Source organism: Mus pahari, chromosome 12, assembly GCF_900095145.1.
Source record: "Mus pahari chromosome 12, PAHARI_EIJ_v1.1, whole genome shotgun sequence".
Classification (NCBI taxonomy): Eukaryota; Metazoa; Chordata; class Mammalia; order Rodentia; family Muridae; genus Mus; species Mus pahari.
In genome coordinates, this window is record NC_034601.1 from 30,610,968 (window position 1) to 30,628,839 (window position 17,872).

Sequence of the window (17,872 nt, forward strand, 5' to 3'; positions counted from 1 at the left end):
CCTGTGAGAGAAATGCAGACACTACCTTCTGGCTCCCCCCAAGCTGCAGAATGCAGAGGGGAAGCTTAGGCCAGCAACTGAGCTTGCTCTTGGGAGATTTGGGGTGAGGAGGGGATGCCCCCTACAGGGCCACTCCCCTGTTTCAGTGCTGTGGGGCCTCCTGGCTCTCAGCAGCTGTTCTTCCCCTATCCGGAGCCAATCTTCCCTCTGGGTCCCAGTGGCTCAAAGGGTCCAGTTGGGAAGAAAAGAAGAAAATCCGTATCCAATCTGTTCTATTCAGAGCAATGGATGGATTCTGCATCTCAATCTTATCTTTGTGTGAGTTTGGCTGAACTGCCCTCCCCCCCTAGTGTTGAGCGGGCTGTGTGGGTGGAAAGATGCCTCAGATGCCTCCGCAGAGAGGCACAGCTGGGCGTTTGGTAGCCTGGGCAGGCTGTGTGAATGAGTGGCAACCTCACACCTTCGCCTGCTGCCAAACCACAAGCCTGGATACAGTCTTCCCCGGTATTGCCCCCCCCCCCGCCCTGGTTTCTTCTTATTCTTTGCCCCCTTTCTCCTCCTTCCTCAGGCAGGCAACCAAGTGGAGGTTTTGAATGGCAGCAGAGAGGAAGGGATGGATATGGAGTTCAGGCCTGAGTCCCTTCCCTTCCCGGCAGGGTCTGGTCAGTGGAGCTGAGGTGGGCAAATGCCCCTGAGCTGATCCCTTAACCTGGCCCCTGGCTCAGAGCCTGGGCTCAGGGAGGCATCCAGGTGGCCGTCAGCACTGGCTGGGGATGCGCGCCCTGCCCTGTCCATCTGGAACCCCTGGCATTTGTTCCCCCACTGCCGCTCAGGACCTGGATAAACGGGCTCCTGCAGCCCAGACTCGCAGGAGGCTGATTTGTAGCAGGAATCAGCTTAATAATTTATAGCTAGAAAGTGCTCTCCTTGGGAAGGAAAAAAAAAAAAAAAAAAAAAAAAAGCTAACTCAGGAAACCAAATTAGACTCCGCAGGCTGCTGAGAGCACACGGAACCAGGGCTGCAGAGTGTGGTTACAGGCTTGGGACTGTGCCTCCCTGGGGAAGGATGACCAGAGCATCCCAGTCCTATTGTTAACAGTCATGGGACCTTGAGTGGCTTCCTCAGCTTCCAGAATCTCTCTTCTCCCAGTCAGCTGAGCCGTGTGCATCTTGCAGCTTTCTTATATACAAAGTTGCCATGAGAACTTGCAAGTAGGGAGCATGGTCCATGCTGTTTTTATTCAAGCTTTTTATTTTATTATCTTTTGGGTTGAAAATTGTTTCTTCCTCTTTGATTTTAACCCCCTTTTCAAAGAAAAGATGTCTTTGCTTGCTCTAGGAAGCCCTCCTCATGAGCAGACGCTAGAGGGGCGCCCAGTGTTACTGTTCAGAGGCAACTCCATGGCCACTGTGGTTTTGGAAGCCTCTGTCCTGCCCCTCTGGCTTCTTTGTCTCTGTGTCTCGAACCCAGCCCCGAAGCAAAGCTGATACGCCCGCCACATAACACAAGAGCCCCCAAGACTCAGCAGTCCTGAAGCTGTGGGACTGGGCTGTCTAGGGGAAGGGTGCTGACTCCAGTTCTTGTGGATGCCTTTGACAATGGCCTACCCTATTCTCTCTCCTCCGGTCCTCTGGCTTCCCAAAGCCATAACAGGACCACACGCTCCCATTGTGCCCCCACTCCCATTGTGCTCCCACCACTGCATCATACGGTGAGCAGAAGAGAGGCTTCTAAAGACTTGAGGCTTGTGCTCAAGAACTGTCATGAGTGTGGCCTCTGACCCCCTCCCTTGCAGACTTGTCTCCCATTGTCTGTGTCTCCAGCCTCCATGGCTTTATCTGAGGATGTCTAGAGGCACACTGTGTCTTCTTGGCTCCTGGTGACTGGAGAGCACTACCCTGTATCCTTCAGGTCCTATTGGTTTCACCCTTCCGTGTAGGGTACACAGCATCCCTTACTTCCAGTTTCCTATTGTGTCTTGTACCTCCCAGACATCTTTAGACTCTGTTGTATGCTTACAGTCTACCCATGCACTGACCTCCTGTGTAAGTGGAAGATGGTAAGAACCCAGTTTTCTCTTCATTCCCAATGAGGCCAGGAATGAATTGATACTTCTCAGATCATCATCTGGGTGGCTGGCAAGCTAGGAAAAGCAGAAAATACCTACTGGGAGGCCAGTCTGGGCTCTGTGGGGATCTTAGTGGACACGCCCACTCTGTTCTTTTCTCCCCCAACTTCGCCATCCCGTGCTAAGGATGGTCCATCTAACTGTGCTTCCGATGGCTCTGGCCATGGCTCTCTGCCCGTTACCACTTGTCATTTGACAGTTTGTGCCAAGCACACAGGCACTGCCCATGTTCCAGAGAAGCAGAGGTTTGCATGGGTGTGTCTTCTCTCTCATACCCTCAGGACTCTAGTTACTCACCTCCAGGCACCATCAGAGTGACCCCAGAGAGAAGACTCACAGGAAACGGGAGCAACGGTGTGGGCAAAAGCAAGAGAGACACTGGCTGAGATCTGGGGAAATGCTTTCTTCCTGCCTCAGGGTTTCCCGAAATAGGAAGAGTCAGATGGTGCGGTACCTCCGTTCCATCACTCCTAGAGCACCCCTCTCCTAGATGCTATGCAGGTAACATGCAACCAAGAGATAGGATGGAGACCAGCTTCCGTGCCCTCTTCTCTATCAAGCTGTTAGACTGTAGTCACTATCTCTGCCCTTTGGGGACACATTTCTTGTCTCCTTAAAGATAATAGGCATTCTGTTTGTGTCATTCAACAAGCCTTGCACGGAGCATCTTTCACATCGGTATTTGATCACACTCAGCAGAGCACCAGGTACACAAATGGCAACCAGCTAAGTGCTCTGGACCAGTGGTTCTGAACCTTCCCAAAGCTGTGACCCTTTAATACAGTTCTTCATGTTGTGGTCACACACCCCAGTCATAAAATTATCTCGTGGCTACTTCATAACCATAATTTTGCTACTGTTGTGAATCATAATGTAATATCTGATATACAGGATACCTGATATGTGACCCCCATGAAAAGGTTGTTGGACCCCCACAGGTTGAGAACCGCTGCTCTAGATCCTAACCAACCTCTTTGGAAGTGTTCCATAAGAGGCCTGCCCTGGGCTGGCCTTCATTCTTGGTGCTTCAAGGCATTCTCTCCAAGGCAAGGCCCATTTAGTCTTATTTACGAGTGATGAATTTGAGAGCCACACCCAGAGCTGGCAGCTTCCCAAGCTCAGGTCTTTTCATAGTGCTGTGAAACTTGCAGAAAAATTGGATGGCCTCTCGCTATGCTCTGCTGGAAAACTCGTGTGATCTCTTTACCGTCGGGTCAGATACATACTAGAAGTGGAAACTCCTACCTGCCCTAGAAACTTTGGATTTTAAACACAGGAAGCCAAACTATATCTGAGTGCTAATAGTGTTTACCTAATGCTAATTGAGACCCCAAAAGCACGCTCTGAACAACCCCCTCTCTAATAATAACCTCTAATAACAATACTAGTGAGACTTGCCACTTAACCCACACTTACTGTGGGCAAGCGCCCATTAGATGAAGGAAAGTATTTAACATTTCCAACAATTCTGAAAGCTGGATTTCATCTTCCCCCTTTGACAAATAAAGACGCAAGAGGCACAGAAACGCAAGGTCGTGGCGGAGCAGCAGCGGTGCATGCCCGAGGCCTTGGGTTCTGTGTCCAGAACTAATCAAACAGATGCAGGGCTGGGGAGAAGCCTGGAGGTCAGAGGAGCAGACTGACCCTCTGTCACCCTTTGTCACCCAGCATCACCCTTCTTAGCATGAGGCTCCAGGTGCCTAGCAGGGCATCATGCGTCCTGCCAATGGGCCAGGTAGGAAGAAGTGGTCCCTAATGACCATCAGTGACTTCCTTTTCTTTTTCTTTGGTCACTTGTCTGGAAGACTGAGCCCCAGCCCCACAGACTTGCAAAAGCTATACTGGAAAGGAGGTAGGCCCAATGAGCCATGTCTGTGACCAGTGCCTGATTCAACATAAATGCTGACTGGCTTAAGGGAAATACAGATGATTTTTTTTTTTTTTAAAGGCAGGACTTGGAGAAGGGGAGTTAAGGGCGTTGATTGCTTTTCCAGAGGACCAGGGTTCAATTCCTACCATCGATATAGAGGCTCACAACCCTCTGTAACTCCAGTTCCAGGGGATCTTATGCCTTCTTCTGACGTCCTCTTGTATCAGACATGCACATGGTACCTGTGCGTGTAGGCAAACACACACTACATACACACACACACACACACACACACACACATACACACACACACATACACACACACACACACACACACACACTTTTAAAACTGGGGTGTAGAGAGGGTAGCTCGTGAAGGCAGACTCTCACAGGTCTCAGGAAGTGGCTAGAACTGGGAGTTTGACATCTCCATGAGCTTCTACTCTCTGTGTCTCTTGTCACTTTCGTGTCTTCTGATTATCCTCACCCACAAACTGGGCAGAAGGTGATCATCCTTTTAGGGCCATGTTCCAGGTTCCTCTGTCAAGACTGACTTGACCCAGTTCCTTATTGGTCTGTTTTGATCAGTTGACTGCCTTGGTGTGAGCATCTGTGGCTAGTAGGGTGAGTACATGATCCACAGGAGGCTGCCAGGGTCTCTCTCTGCCTTCAGCGGTGGGAGTAATTTCCAAAGATAAAAAATCTGCCTCCCAAACACCTGAAAATATCTGGAATTCAGTTCCCAGAGTCTGACCCTAGACCAGTCAGTGATCCGCCGGTTACTCACCCCAGGTTTGGTATAGCGCCCTAGTCTGCTGCAACCTGCAAATCCAAAGCCTTCCTTCGTCACACTCTGCCTTGGCTATCAGCACCCCACATCCCAGACCCATCCCGGCTGTCTTGCTCCTCAGACCCTGCTTTGCAGCCCTCTCAGACTCTACAGGCCCCCTAAAACAGGGCAAGAAAGGAAAGGCAAGACAGGCATACAGGCTCATGCAGGAGCACCAGTGAACCCCGGGACTGCTCCAGATTGTCCCTGCAGACTCCTGCTGTGTTTCTGTCTGTGTCTATGTGTCCTGAGAATGTGCTGGGTGAGCCTCAGCTTCCCTCTGTGTCTCAGCCTTCTCCTGGAGGCCAGGCCTCTCCCCTTCCCTCTCCCCGTCATCTCCTGTACCTGGATTGCAGACGGTCGGTGCTGGGGCCCGGACAGACAGAGTGACATTGATCTAGCAGTTGTTCGTTCAGGAGAGACTTGAAAAATTTACATAAAAATCCTAATAGGAATGGAACTTCTGCCATAGAATTGGGGACTTCAGGGCTTGGGGACTCTGGCAGGGAAGAGTCTAAGGTGTGTTTCTAGCCTAGGACCCCTGACCGCTGGATCTGACCACATAGAGTATACTAGGCCAGGGAACAGAAGAAGGTGGTGGTCAGTCAGACCTGGGCCTGAGGCAGGAACATAAAGGAGGGGAGTGAGGTTGGCAAGGTGACAAGATTATTTATGTCCCTTGTTCCTTGCTATGCCAAAATACCCAACAAAGTCAACCTTTAGAAATGATTACCTCTGACCCACAGTTCAAATGCTACAGCGCATTATGGTGGCAGAGACACGGGGCAACTCAAGCTTGGCTCTGTGTTGGCAGTGAGGAAACTGAGAGCTAGACAGGAGGCAGGACTGGTCTTCAGACTTTAAGCCCTGCCCCTGTACTCCGACAGCAGTCGCCTAGGCCCCATGACCAAAAGATCTCATGACCCTCCAGGAGATCACCAGCCGTGGGGGCTGAATATTTCAAAAAGAGTGAAGAGATGGAGGAGTGATAGGCCTTGTTGGTGTTCTATTGCTGTGAAGAGATGCCGGGATCAACAACTCTTATAAAAGACAACATTTGATTGAGGCTGGCTTACAGTTTCAAAGGTTCAGTCCATTATCATCATGGCAGAAAGCATGGCAGTGTGCGGGCAGACATGGTGCTGGGGAAGGAGCTAAGAGTTCTACATCTTGATCCACAGGCAGGAGGAGACTCTGTCTTCTGCACTGGGTAGAGCTTGAACACAGGACCTCCCTGTGGGCCGAGCATTCAAACACAGGAGTCTATGATGGCCGAACCTATTCAAACCACTATAGACCTGGTGGTGCTTCCTTAGGTAGTTTTACAGGCTGATGGGAGGAAATGCGTGTGAGCTGTGGCCTGGATATCCCTAATTAGTCAGGGCCCCCTGGAAAAACAGCTGACACCATCAGACTGGGAAGAGTGATGGTATCTTAGTAACGTGGCTTTGCAGAGGTGACAGAGGAGGCTCAGGGAGCCAGGGGGTTATCACTGTGCAGCACCCTGCAACCAGTAACCAAGGTGGCGGTGCCTCTTGGTTCTAAAAGGAGAACACAGCCGTGGTTAAGAAACCCAGAGTCCCAGCACTCAGGAGGCAGAGGCAGGTGGATTTCTGAATTTGAGGCCAGCCTGGTCTACAAAGTGAGTTCCAGGACAGCCAGGGCTATACAGAGAAACCCTGTCTCAGAAAACCACCAAAAAGAAAAGAAAAGAAAAGAAAAGAAAAGAAAAGAAAAGAAAAGAAAAGAAAAGAAAAGAAAGAAAAGAAAAAGAAAAAGAAAAAGAAAAGGAAAAAAGAAAAAAGGAAAAAGAAAAAAGAAAAAAGAAAAAAGAAAAGAAAAGAAACCCAGAGTCAGAGGAACAGGGCGGGTTGCAGAAGTGGGTGTGAGGGAGGGAAGGGGGACTACACGTACAGCCACTGTTTCTCCTTTGGTGCCTTGGCCAGACCCATCCAGAGGAAGGAAAGGGAGGCCCTGGATGGAGCCTCTGCAGGGTCTCCTGTATACAGGAGACAGTGTGGTAGCGAGGAAGAGGGAGTCCATTTAGACGTGCCAGCTAAAGTGTCCGAGGGAAAGAGGCTCTCTGGTGCCTGCCTCGTTCCTCCAGACACTAGAACATCTCACTATCCGACTGATGGCCCCCTGTTGGCTCTGTTCCAGCAAAAGTCTTTGAAAAATACTGACCTGTGACTCCTCACAATGGCTGGCAACATCGATATTGTCGTTGTCACTCCCAATTTGGGGAAAACTAAGGCAGAGTGGGGTTAAGTTCTCTCTCTCTCTCTCTCTCTCTCTCTCTCTCTCTCTCTCTCTCTCTCTCTCTCTCTCTCTCTCATCACACAGTCTGATATTTTGCTCCAGATTTTTGCTTCCCAAGAGTGGGCCCTACACCTTGATGACCATTCCCAGACTCTGTGGCCTGTTGGAAGGGCTGGGAACCAGTGTCAGGGGAGGAGTTTGGCAGGCACTGATGGTGGGGCAGCACTGAGCTTCACACAGCAGGGAGAGTGCCCCATGACTGCAAGAAGAAGCTTCACACAGCAGGGAGAGTGCCCCATGACTGCAAGAAGAAGGGTGAAGAGCATCCTCCCTCCCAGGGTCTCTGCTGGGAGCTAAGGAGATGCATCTGTGTGTGCCCAGGCGTGAGGGGATGGAGGAGGGCTAGGAGAACCAGTTCTTCCTGGGTATGCAATGAGCCAGGCAAGCAGGGGCATCCTGGACCTGTCAGTGTGCTGTTTCTCTCCAGCCTCGCAGCCGTTCAGCCATGATGTCCTCTGTTCATCTGGGCCTGCAAATAGACAAGAAGGACATCCTGCTATGTGGGCTAGGAGCAAAGGTTTCAGGGCAGAAGGAACCCCAAGAAACTCTCTCCTCTGACTGCCACCTGTCCTGACACAGTTACCTTTGGGATCCCTCAGTTGAGAGTCCAGGCTTTGCCCTGGAAAACTATCCTGGCCTACTGCCTTCCTGGTCAGCGGTCCAGCTTAATTCAACCTTTATTTCATAGGCGAGGTGGTCATTCTCTTTATACAGCTTTATAGTACTCCACGGCAGACACACCCCAGCTCCTGTTTCTAGCTATTTGCTTGTTCTTTTTGTTGTTGTTGTTTTGGTTTTTTTTTTCTTTTTCTTTTTCTTTTGGTCCTCTTGTTTCTCAGAATGCCAGGAGAATTATCTCGTACACAGGACACTTTGTGCTCAGACAGATGCCTCTGGGGTCTATTTTTTGCTCCTCAGCTATGTGCTGCGAAGGAGCAGGTTTGACTTCTCAATTTATAATCTGTTACAGATGGATGCTTACCTACTATTCAATGACAGTGAATTACTAGAGAAATGAACTGAAAAGAAACGCGCAAAATAGAAGCCTAAATGTCTTTATCTTTACTCTTTGTTTTATGGCGCTGAGGTTAAAGCTCAGGGCCTTGCATGTGACTGCAAAAACCCTACCACTGAGCCACACTCCCAGACACACATTTGATTGTTAGAGTCAGTGTCCATAAAAATTACTCAAATTACCATTTGGGATTTTTAAACTCTGACTTTCAAGTGTTTGCATCCGTCTTCCAACAGAGTTGTTGGTGTGAGACTCAATGCTGGCCCATGGGTCTCACTTTGTGGACCACTCCTGTATTAGGTTAGTGGGTCAAGGGGCGTCTTAATTAGGGTTTTATTGCTGTGATAATATACCATGACCAAGAGGCAAGCTGGAGAGAAAAAGATTAATTTAGTTTACACTTCCACATCCCTATTCATAACCGAAGGAAGTCAGGACAAGAACTCAAATGGGGCAGGATTCTGGAGGCCGTGGAAGGATGCTGCTTCCTGGCTTGCTCCTCCCACAGTTTGCTCAGCCTGCTTTCTTATAGAATCCAAGGCCACCAGATGAGGGGTGACCCCACCCACAATGGGCTGGGCCCTCCCACAATGATCACTAATTGAGAAAATGCTTTATAGTTGGATCTCATAAAGGCATTTCCTCAACTGAAGGAGTCTAGCTCGTGTCAACTTGACACAGAAACCCAGCCAGGACAGAGGCACTCTTTCCAGAGGTAAAGAGGTTCCTCTCCACAGGGGTTGTGCCATTTGACAAACCCAGTGGAACAAGTCAGGTGCATCTTTTCCTCATGGCCCCTTCACAAGGGAGAGCTGCCTGATTGAACCTCTGCTGACTGGGGGAGAAGCGTTAGGCCAGGCTAAGTGTTAATCCACATTGCTTTGAGGCCATGAGAAAGTCATTTAGATTTTAAGCCCTGTTTGGATTTATCTGTTACCCAATTTTTTTAAATACTGGATTGTTGGCCATTTTCTTCTTGGCTTCTAGAAGTTCTTTGCACATTTAGGATATTAGCCCTTTTGTCTGTTATTAGAATCACAAATATTTTTTTCTCAAGTGTGTCACTTGTCCTGTGTGTATTCATGTGTGTGCTTGAACACTCATGTTCACATATGTGTGTAGAGGGCAGAGGTTGACCTTCACGTCCTTTCTAAGCATCTGTCTATCTTGTCTTCTCAGACAGTGTTTCATTTGGCCCAGAAGCTTCCACGTCGATTACGTTGGCTAGCCAGGGATCTGCCTGTCTCTGCCTCCCCAGCGAGAGGAATATAAACTCTCAACTTTTCTGTGTGGGCCTTGGGATCCAGGGCAGGTGTTCAAGCCCCCCTTGAAAGAGAAGGTCTCATTATGTAGCCCAGGCTGGCCACACATCTTCCATCCTCCTGCTGTAGCCCCTTGGTATTGTAGATGTGCGCCATCGTGATTGCCTTTTGTCATCTGCCTTTTGGCACTGTTATTAGCGGCAAGGGGGCTACTCTTTCACTTGGTGACGTCAAAATTGTTAAGCCTTCCTTTGATGGTGTCTGGGTTTGTTATACTTTTTCCCTCCAAGGTCTGAAGATTCTGCTCCAAGTTTCTTCTGGTGTTTTCATGACTTTGCCCCTTAACATACAAGTCTTGAATTCAATTTGAAATTTTCCTGGCTTAAAATATGAGGCCCAAGTCGGACTTGAGTCCGGGCTTCTCCTTCTGCACATGACTGCCCACTGCCCCAGTTCCATTTATTAAATGGATCCCACCTTTATCATTAAAGCTAATTTTAAAGCATTTGGAATCATAGTAGAAAAGACTCTATAATTTGTCAACTTTGTCCAGAACACCATTACAAGGGAAATTAGCTTTCAAGATATGATCTATAACTTTGCATTATGAGAGCAGAGTAACATAAATACATTATAAATTTACTTTATAAAAAAAAAAAAAAAAAAAACTCGTGGGGCCATTGACAACCTTGAGAACAGAGAGAAGTGGGCATTGGGGGAGCATTTGGTGAGATTAACTTTTTCACTGCAGGTCTTCCCCGTGGCCTGCCTCCAGGAGCCGGGACTGCAGAGGGGCTCACCATGGTAGTCCCAGGACCCCTGGCTCTCTCGCTGTTGCTGGCCAGCCTCACCCTGCTGGTGTCCCACCTCTCCAGCTCCCAGGACATCGCCAGTGAGTCCGGCAGCGAGCAACAGCTGTGCATGCGGAGGGAGCACCCCATCGTGGCCTTTGAAGGTGAGAACCTCCCCAGCCCCTGGTGTCCTGAGGGACATGGCTCAAACCTTGGGAGGGCCTTCTGCGTTGTCTGAAGCTCTTCCTGGAGGTCCTGAGGCTCTTCCTCTAGGCAGCAGTGGGCTGTCTCCTCAGCTATGTGCTCTGACTTCTCCAGATGACACAGATAACTTTACTTGAGCCCTACACCCACACCCATCCAGGGCAGTAATTGTTCTTCACTGGAATCTTTGGATGGGCTATGAAGTTATGGATGCCCCGGTGGGAGTGACCCAGATTTGGGTGGTCTCAGCTCTGGGGAAGGGGGGTGCTCAAACCTCAGGCTCCTTTTCATGGCTTCTCTGGAGGCAGGAGAGTGATGACTCACTCCTGAGGAAGAGCTGGGAAGCATCCTTGCTCTAAGCTGAATGCAGGGATGCCTGTCTTTGGAGTCCTGGGAACCCTCTCCCCCCCCCCCCAGCAGAAGGGGCCCTGGTGATGCATAACTCTTGCTTGTCAAGGGAGAGCGTGGGAGTGTCTTGTTCAAGGATTTCCCAATCTTGGATGTGAGCATCTCTGGATGTATTCCGGGGGGTCTGTAAGTTCCTCGCTATTTCTAAAATTAGGATAGCCATTTGATGATAACCAAATGAAATAAATAAAACCCAAATCCTCGAGAGGCCTGGATGCTCTCCCATGACCTGTTACCCCATCAGAGTGTCCCTGATCACATTCATACTCTGGGAACCACCTACGTAGCTGTTCACACTGCAATTTGCAGATGAAATGTCAGAATCCCCTGGGTTTGTTTTGGTTTTGGTTTTGGTTTTTTTTTGTTTTTTTTGTTTGTTTTTTTTTTTTGACAAGGTTTCTCTGTGTAGCCCTGGCTATCTTGGAACTCACTCTGTAAAACAGGCTGGACTTGAATTCACAGAGATCTGCCTGTCTCTGCTTCCTGAGTTCTGGGATTAAAGGCGTGGGCCACCACAGCCCAGCTGATCCCCTTGTTCTTAATACTGACTAACAGTGGCTCGGTTCCTTCTTGTACTAACCCTGTGGGGGAGGGTGGGCAGGAAAACCCAGTCATGGGGGCTGAAGTGTCTTGTCAGAGCCAGGCCTCAAGGTCCATCTTGTGTGGTTACCACTGAATTATGTGACTACCATTAAAGAGCAATCGTATGCTCAGCCTCGGAAGACCTATCCTGCCCTGTGAAGGAAGCAGTATGGAGATGTCAGTGGGAAACCCAGTCACTAAGTCTAGGGCAGGATAGAATTTAAGGAATAGGATGGGGCTTGTGGATGGGAGATGAAGGCTGATGGGAGGAGAGGCTGGGAGCATTTTGGGTGTACAGGTTCCCAGCTGTGGGCTGGTTCTCTTCTCTGAGAGGAAAGCTTCCAGCTGTCTTCACCACGCTGACTTGTTTGAGCTGGGATCCTGGCTTTGAAGGCTTAAGTGGATTATAGTAAATTAGCAATGTCTTCAGTGTACAAAATGTGCGCACACGCTCAGACTTCTGATGGCTCCCTGTGGCTCCAGAGGGAAGAACCGAGTGGGGGTGCATGGGCTGAAGAGGCAGGGTACCTAGGGCTGCTGGCACACAGGAGACGCCTGTGACAACCCTTAATGGAATATTTCCTGTCAAGGGCTTTGCCTGGATGCTAAGGGTCTAGGTGACTCAGAGGGTGCCCGCCCCACAACACCCCCTAGTCAGGCTGTTCTGTATGGGATACTGGGCTGAAATGGGGTGGGGGATAGGAAATGTGGAGTTGGGTTCTGAGTTCCTGGGTTTTCAAAGGGCATTTTTAATCATCAAATGTGAACTGAATGCACTTGACTGTCCACCTCACTGTCTTACAGAATGAGGGACTCTGCCACCATCCCCCATCCTGACAGCTTTGGGTTATTATATCCATTCAGAAAATTATTGGAGAGAGAGAGAGAGAGAGAGAGAGAGAGAGAGAGAGAGAGAGAGAGAGAGAGAGAGAGAGAGAGAGAGAGAGAGAGAGAGAAACATGTTTGCATGCATTTGTATGTAGCTTTTCCTGGGGACTAGGGCCAGGGACTCATGCATAGAGGCTCACCGTATTTTAATGACCCTGCTTGGTGCCTGGCACAGGACAGTTACTATGGGGTCATAGAAGCAAGCCCTTGTTCCCTTTGGGCACTCAGCTATTTGCTATTATCCCTCCAAGGTCAGTGCCTCTGTTCCTACAGCCTGGCTGACCCCCTGTCAGCTCTGGTCCCTGGCTCTCCTCTCATCTGTAGTATGCTAAGCACATAGTAGGTCCCTTGGGTGAGGAGCTGTTCCAGGGAAGTCATCCTAACCCAGCTCAGCATCAGCCACCAAGACCCCCAGCCCTCGGGCTGCACGTCTGAGTGATCCTCAGACCTCCCACCTAGCAACTGTGAGCCGCCTTCTCCCCCTCCCCAGACACCTGACAGATCTGTGAATAACCCCCAAGCATCCACAAGTATCAGGCAGATGCTTGGAAACAGACTGGCAGCTTTGTATTTTATAAGGTTCAATTTCCTCCTGTGGGTTCCTTTTAAGGAGGCCCACCTGGGTCTCTCTTTGGCCTGTGTATTACTGGGTTTGCCACAGCATGCCCTTTCTCGGTGGCAGGGAGAAGCCAGCCTGGAGTTAACACTGGCAGTGGTTAGTCCACAAAGTGGGTAATTGAATTGACTATAATTAAAATCACAGGCGCGTCATGGAGAATGTCATTTTTCTCCTAAAGTCGCCGTCCAAAGCCTTCGCTGCACACGGAGCTCAGAACGTGCTTGGTGTTTTAAAGACAGCTTTCCCTCTGGTCCCCTTTGCCTGTTTAATAAGAGGAGGCTGGCTCTCTTCCCAAGGCCTCCCCAGGATCGCGGCACCGCGCCCAGCCATGTCTCCTCCACTTGACTGTGTGAGTCCCTTCAGGGCTGGGGGAGAGGGACAGCAACTGAGAGAGGCCCCCAGCCACCTCCACCTCCACCTCCACCTCCTGACAGCCACCCCAGCCCAGACTGTGTTTCCTCCCCTCCTCTCCCCACTGAGAACAGACATAGATGAAGACTGAGCTAAGTTCTCAGACAGTATCTGCAGCAGTGCAGTCTTACCAACTCCTTCCTATCCCTCTGCCTTTACCTGAGATGCCCCTGACCACATGGGGGTGAAAGTGGCACCTGCTCGCTTCTGGTAGGGACCATCTGGTCTGAGGAGGACCACACACCAGATACAGAATGACTGTAAAATACAACAGGAATCGAACAGGGAGGGTGGAGAGGATGTGGAGGCACTCCAATCAAGGAGGTCTTCCTAGGGGAGGTGAGCATTCTATTTAATTTAAACTCTACTACGATTTCCTGTGGCTCAGGGTCAGCTGAAAACCAGCCCACTGGACTTCAGACTCGACTCCTTACCCTGCCCAGATGCCATTGAGGCTGTGACATTTCTTGCCAATCTATAGCCACCTGCTGGGACCTAGGGAGTTTGCTTTACTTTGCTGCAGAATTTCTTCCTTATTTATTTATTATTAACTTATTTATTTATTTTATCATGCATATCACAGTTTTCTGAAAAACATCCAACTTGCAAAACCTCCCGTTCTCCTGGGAGTGATTAAGCGTTTGCCTGTTGTGCAGAAATGAAGGGCAGCTTTTACTCTGTAGTGGAGGGATAATGAGCAATGATTTATATCCCTTGGATCACACACACACACACACACACACACACACACACACACATACTCACACACACTAACACTCATATGAACCTTGTGTGGCAGTTGCTCACAGTGGGTAGAAAGCACAAGACTCCCCAGACAGTCTACTGGCTCTTCAATGGCTCCAGTCCTGCTCCACCAGCACTGGCAAGCAAGAGAGAAGTTCAGGTACTATGGATCAACCCGGGGGAAGTGGAGGGACTGGGGAAAAATCAATGAGACCATCATCAGACCGCGAGGTCTGTTCTTTGCCCACCCAGTCCCCATAAGAGGCTTTGACTAGAAAGCGCTTTCTCAGAGATAGGGGTAGACACAGACCACCCGACCTCTGCCCCTCCCACCCCCGTGGAATCTTATTAGAAAGCCTGATCAACCTCCTAGGAGGGGAGTTGAGGCTGTCATTCACATATTCAAACATGGCCATACAGGTGGGGCCTGGGGATTCTGGCAGCAAGGCCTTACCTAGACCCAGCGCAAACCACCAGGCTGAACACGTACCACAGTGGAATAATGACGTCAGGTAGTAGAAGCCTGTGGTGTCTCTTCAATCCTGCTGGGTGGAGTCAGGGAAATCTTGGAAGAGGTGGTAGTGGGGGTAGATCTCAGGGTTCAAAGATTTGTGGGCCTTATGGAATGGATTGGGGAAGTTTCTTAGCTAGGGTTTTACTGCTGTGAACTGACCCCATGACCAAGGCAAGTCTTATAAAGGACAACATTGAATTGGGTCTGGCTTACAGGTTCAGAGGTTCAGTCCATTATCATCATGGTGAGAAGGATGGCAGCATTCTTTCTGGCAGGCCTGGTGCAGGAGGAGCCGAGAGTTCTACAACTTCATCCGAAGGCTGCTAGGAGAAGACTGACTTCCAGGCAGCTAGGATGAGGGTCTTAAAGCCCACACCCACAGTGACACACCTACTCCAACCAGGCCACTCCTACCCCAACCCATCTAATAGTGCCACTCCCAGGGCCGAGCATATATAAACCATCACAGGAAGTGTGAAACATTTTAGATAAGTATGCCTGAGGTGATGGGTTTGGACAAATTTCAACTTGTCATTAAATGAATAAATAATGAATGCCAGGTGATTAGCTGGAGAGGCCAATGGGACGAGAACCTAAAGGTCACAGGAGTTGAGGCTTGTTGGAGGTTGCTGGGAAGGGATCTAAACCTGACACTAGCATAGCTACACGTGAGTTCCAGAACTATCCCTCTGGTTGCCTTGTGAGAAGTAAACCCATAGCTGTAGGAGACAGGCTAGTTAGCATGGGAGGCTGTTAGCTCCAGTCTAGACAAAAAAGGACAACGGCTTGGGTCGGGACGAGGTCCTGGGGAGAAAGCAGCTAGTGGAGCCTGGAGCCTGGAAGGAGAACAAATGGATGTGCACTGAGGTGGCTGCTTAGTCTCTGCAGGAATCCAGGGTGATCATAGGTTTTCCTTTGTTCAGGACAGAGTCCTCTCCCAGAGGCAGAAAACGGAACAATACTCTAGTCCCCGAGGTCAGAAGGCTGACAGCTCACAAAGGTGGGCAGGTGAAATCCAGGTCTCCTGGGGCCTCCGGCTCTATGCTCCACCTCAGCTGGGTGATCTCGGGTGTGATACCCAGAAGCATGGTGGGTCCAACAGGAACAGAAGTGTCTCTCTCTGTCTCCGCCAGATCTGAAGCCGTGGCTCTCTAACTTCACCTACCCTGGAGTCCGGGATTTCTCCCAGCTTGCTCTTGATCCCTCGAGGAACCAACTCATTGTGGGAGCCAGGTAATGGGGTAACAAGGGAGGAGAGGGGCAGAAGGGATACTGTTGGGATGAGTATCCACACTGATGCCCTGAGTCCCTGTCTGTACTGACTGTCCACCAAGTAGGGAACGTGTGGGATTTGGGGGAATAGGATGACCCCAGACCACACAATCTCAGCTAGACTCATTCCTCAAATATTGTTAGGGCATTAAGAGCAAAGACACCTGCTTCCATCTTCTGCCCTCTCTGTCCTGATGCCAGGACCGGCCCAGTTAGAGGTGCCCAGGCGCCCCCTGCTGGCAAGCTGCCTGCCTGCACCAAGGGTGCTGCCCGCTGCCCTAGGCCATAGGTTTCCTTTACAAAGGGCCTTGTTTTCTATAGTCTGCCCACCTTTGTCCCCACTGTTCAGATAAGGATTCAAAAGCTAACCCTTTCTGGGGAGGCTTCGTCTTTCAGGCTTCCGGGTAGAGTGGGAGGAGCTAACTGTCACAAATCATTCCTTGCCAGCTTTGGAAGCAAGGAGCTGAGATGAGGTAGGGGGTCCATGGGCCAGCGTCCCCCACAGCTCCTGGGAACTTGCCGAACATGATACTTGAGCCTCTTGGGTAAGAAAGTCTAAGAATAGGCCTCACCTTGCTTCAACAAGGCCTCCTGTAACTGGTGCCCAAGCTTGAAAACTGTCCCACCCAACACACACACACACACACACACACACACACACACACACAAACACACAGCAAGAAGATGCAAGCGTGGGACTAGAACTTGGGCCTCCTGGCCCCAGTAGTCTGTGTTAGGGCACTGAACACATGAGGATCTGGGATCGGCTTGTGTAGCTGGAAAGGACACTTCCAGGTGACACTGTGTAGCTGGCCGTCCCTGCCCTTTGGCTCTCCCCCTTTTGTTTGCTGTATGAGAAGGAGGTGAGCCACCCACAAAGCTCTGGTCTGCAGGCAGCTGAGCTGGTTCTACTTGGAGTCTCAGTTTTCTCTTCTATGGCCACCCTCCCTGGGATGCTAGGGCAGAAAGCATTCTGAATCGTTCTAAATGAAGTCATCCTTTTATAGCAGCATTGCATGCGGCAGAGTGTGACGTGCCAGTTACAAAAGAGTATTCCGCGAAAGCAAAGGCCACGCCCTCACAAGCAGGTGTCTCTAGGTGCTCCTGGCGTTCCCTGAGAGGCCGTCTGCACACACGCAGGCAGTGGGCTTTCTTTCCCAGCAAAGCGAACACTTACTTTACTTTGTGTTTTGAGAAGGTTCCTCACTCACGCGCAGCTGAGAGAATACAGGGAGACCTCGCGTCCCCTTCTCCCGGGGTCCTGCCGGTGGCAACATCACATATAGTGCGGCAATGGAACCTAGAAACTGATATTCATGCCCTCCTTTCTCCGGGCTAAGGTTTTACCAGCTGAGTAGACTGACTCACATCTGCAATCTTAGCATTAGGGAGGCCTAGGCAGGCGGAAGGACCACTGTAAGCCCAAGATAAGCCTAGGCTACATAGTGAGGTCTTGTCTCCGAAAGAAAAAGAAAAAGTAAAGCAAACAAATAGGGCTAGTGAGATGGCTCAGCGAGTAAAGGAGCTTGCTGCCAAACCTGTCAGGAGCTACATGCTTGCCGGGTATTCACGTGTTCACATATACATACATACATACGTACATACATACATACATACATACCCATTCTCTCTCTCTCTCTCTCTCTCTCTCTCTCTCCCTCCCTCCCTCCCTCTGCCCCCCCACACAAACAGTTAAAAGGTAATTAATAAGTACTAAAAACAAGCAAGCCCAGAAACACACATAAATGCCTTTCATACCTAAAGAGTGGCATCCCAAGACTGTGCTCCGAAATGTGGCAAGAAAACATGACTGCCACATGCATTATTTTATGTGGCATCTGTGTAATAAGTTACATCACACAACAGATAATTCAGTATGTGTAGCAAGCCGTGCATGCAGAAAATGATCCAGGTCTCATTGTCAGCCCTGGAGAGAGGCTCGGATCGCTCCCATACTGTACGGAGGCGGAGAAGCGGCGGCAGAGAGGTTGTCACCTGCCTGTGTCACACTGCCT

General features: G+C 50.0%; 1 protein-coding gene across 2 annotated transcripts in view; it reads left to right on the forward strand.

The window, feature by feature from the left end:
• Sema5b (semaphorin 5B) overlaps positions 1-17,872 on the forward strand; it is a 122,899-nt gene that overhangs the window by 70,499 nt on the left and 34,528 nt on the right. Inside the window, exons 2-3 of one of the 2 annotated variants that reach the window (XM_021209378.2) lie at positions 10,176-10,379; positions 15,719-15,818. In XM_021209378.2, coding sequence (XP_021065037.1) covers positions 10,226-10,379; positions 15,719-15,818 — 254 coding nt within the window. In that variant the 5' untranslated portion in view covers positions 10,176-10,225. Of the gene's footprint in view, positions 1-10,175; positions 10,380-15,718; positions 15,819-17,872 lie in introns of those variants that run through there. The other variant, XM_029544722.1, reaches the window with a different exon arrangement.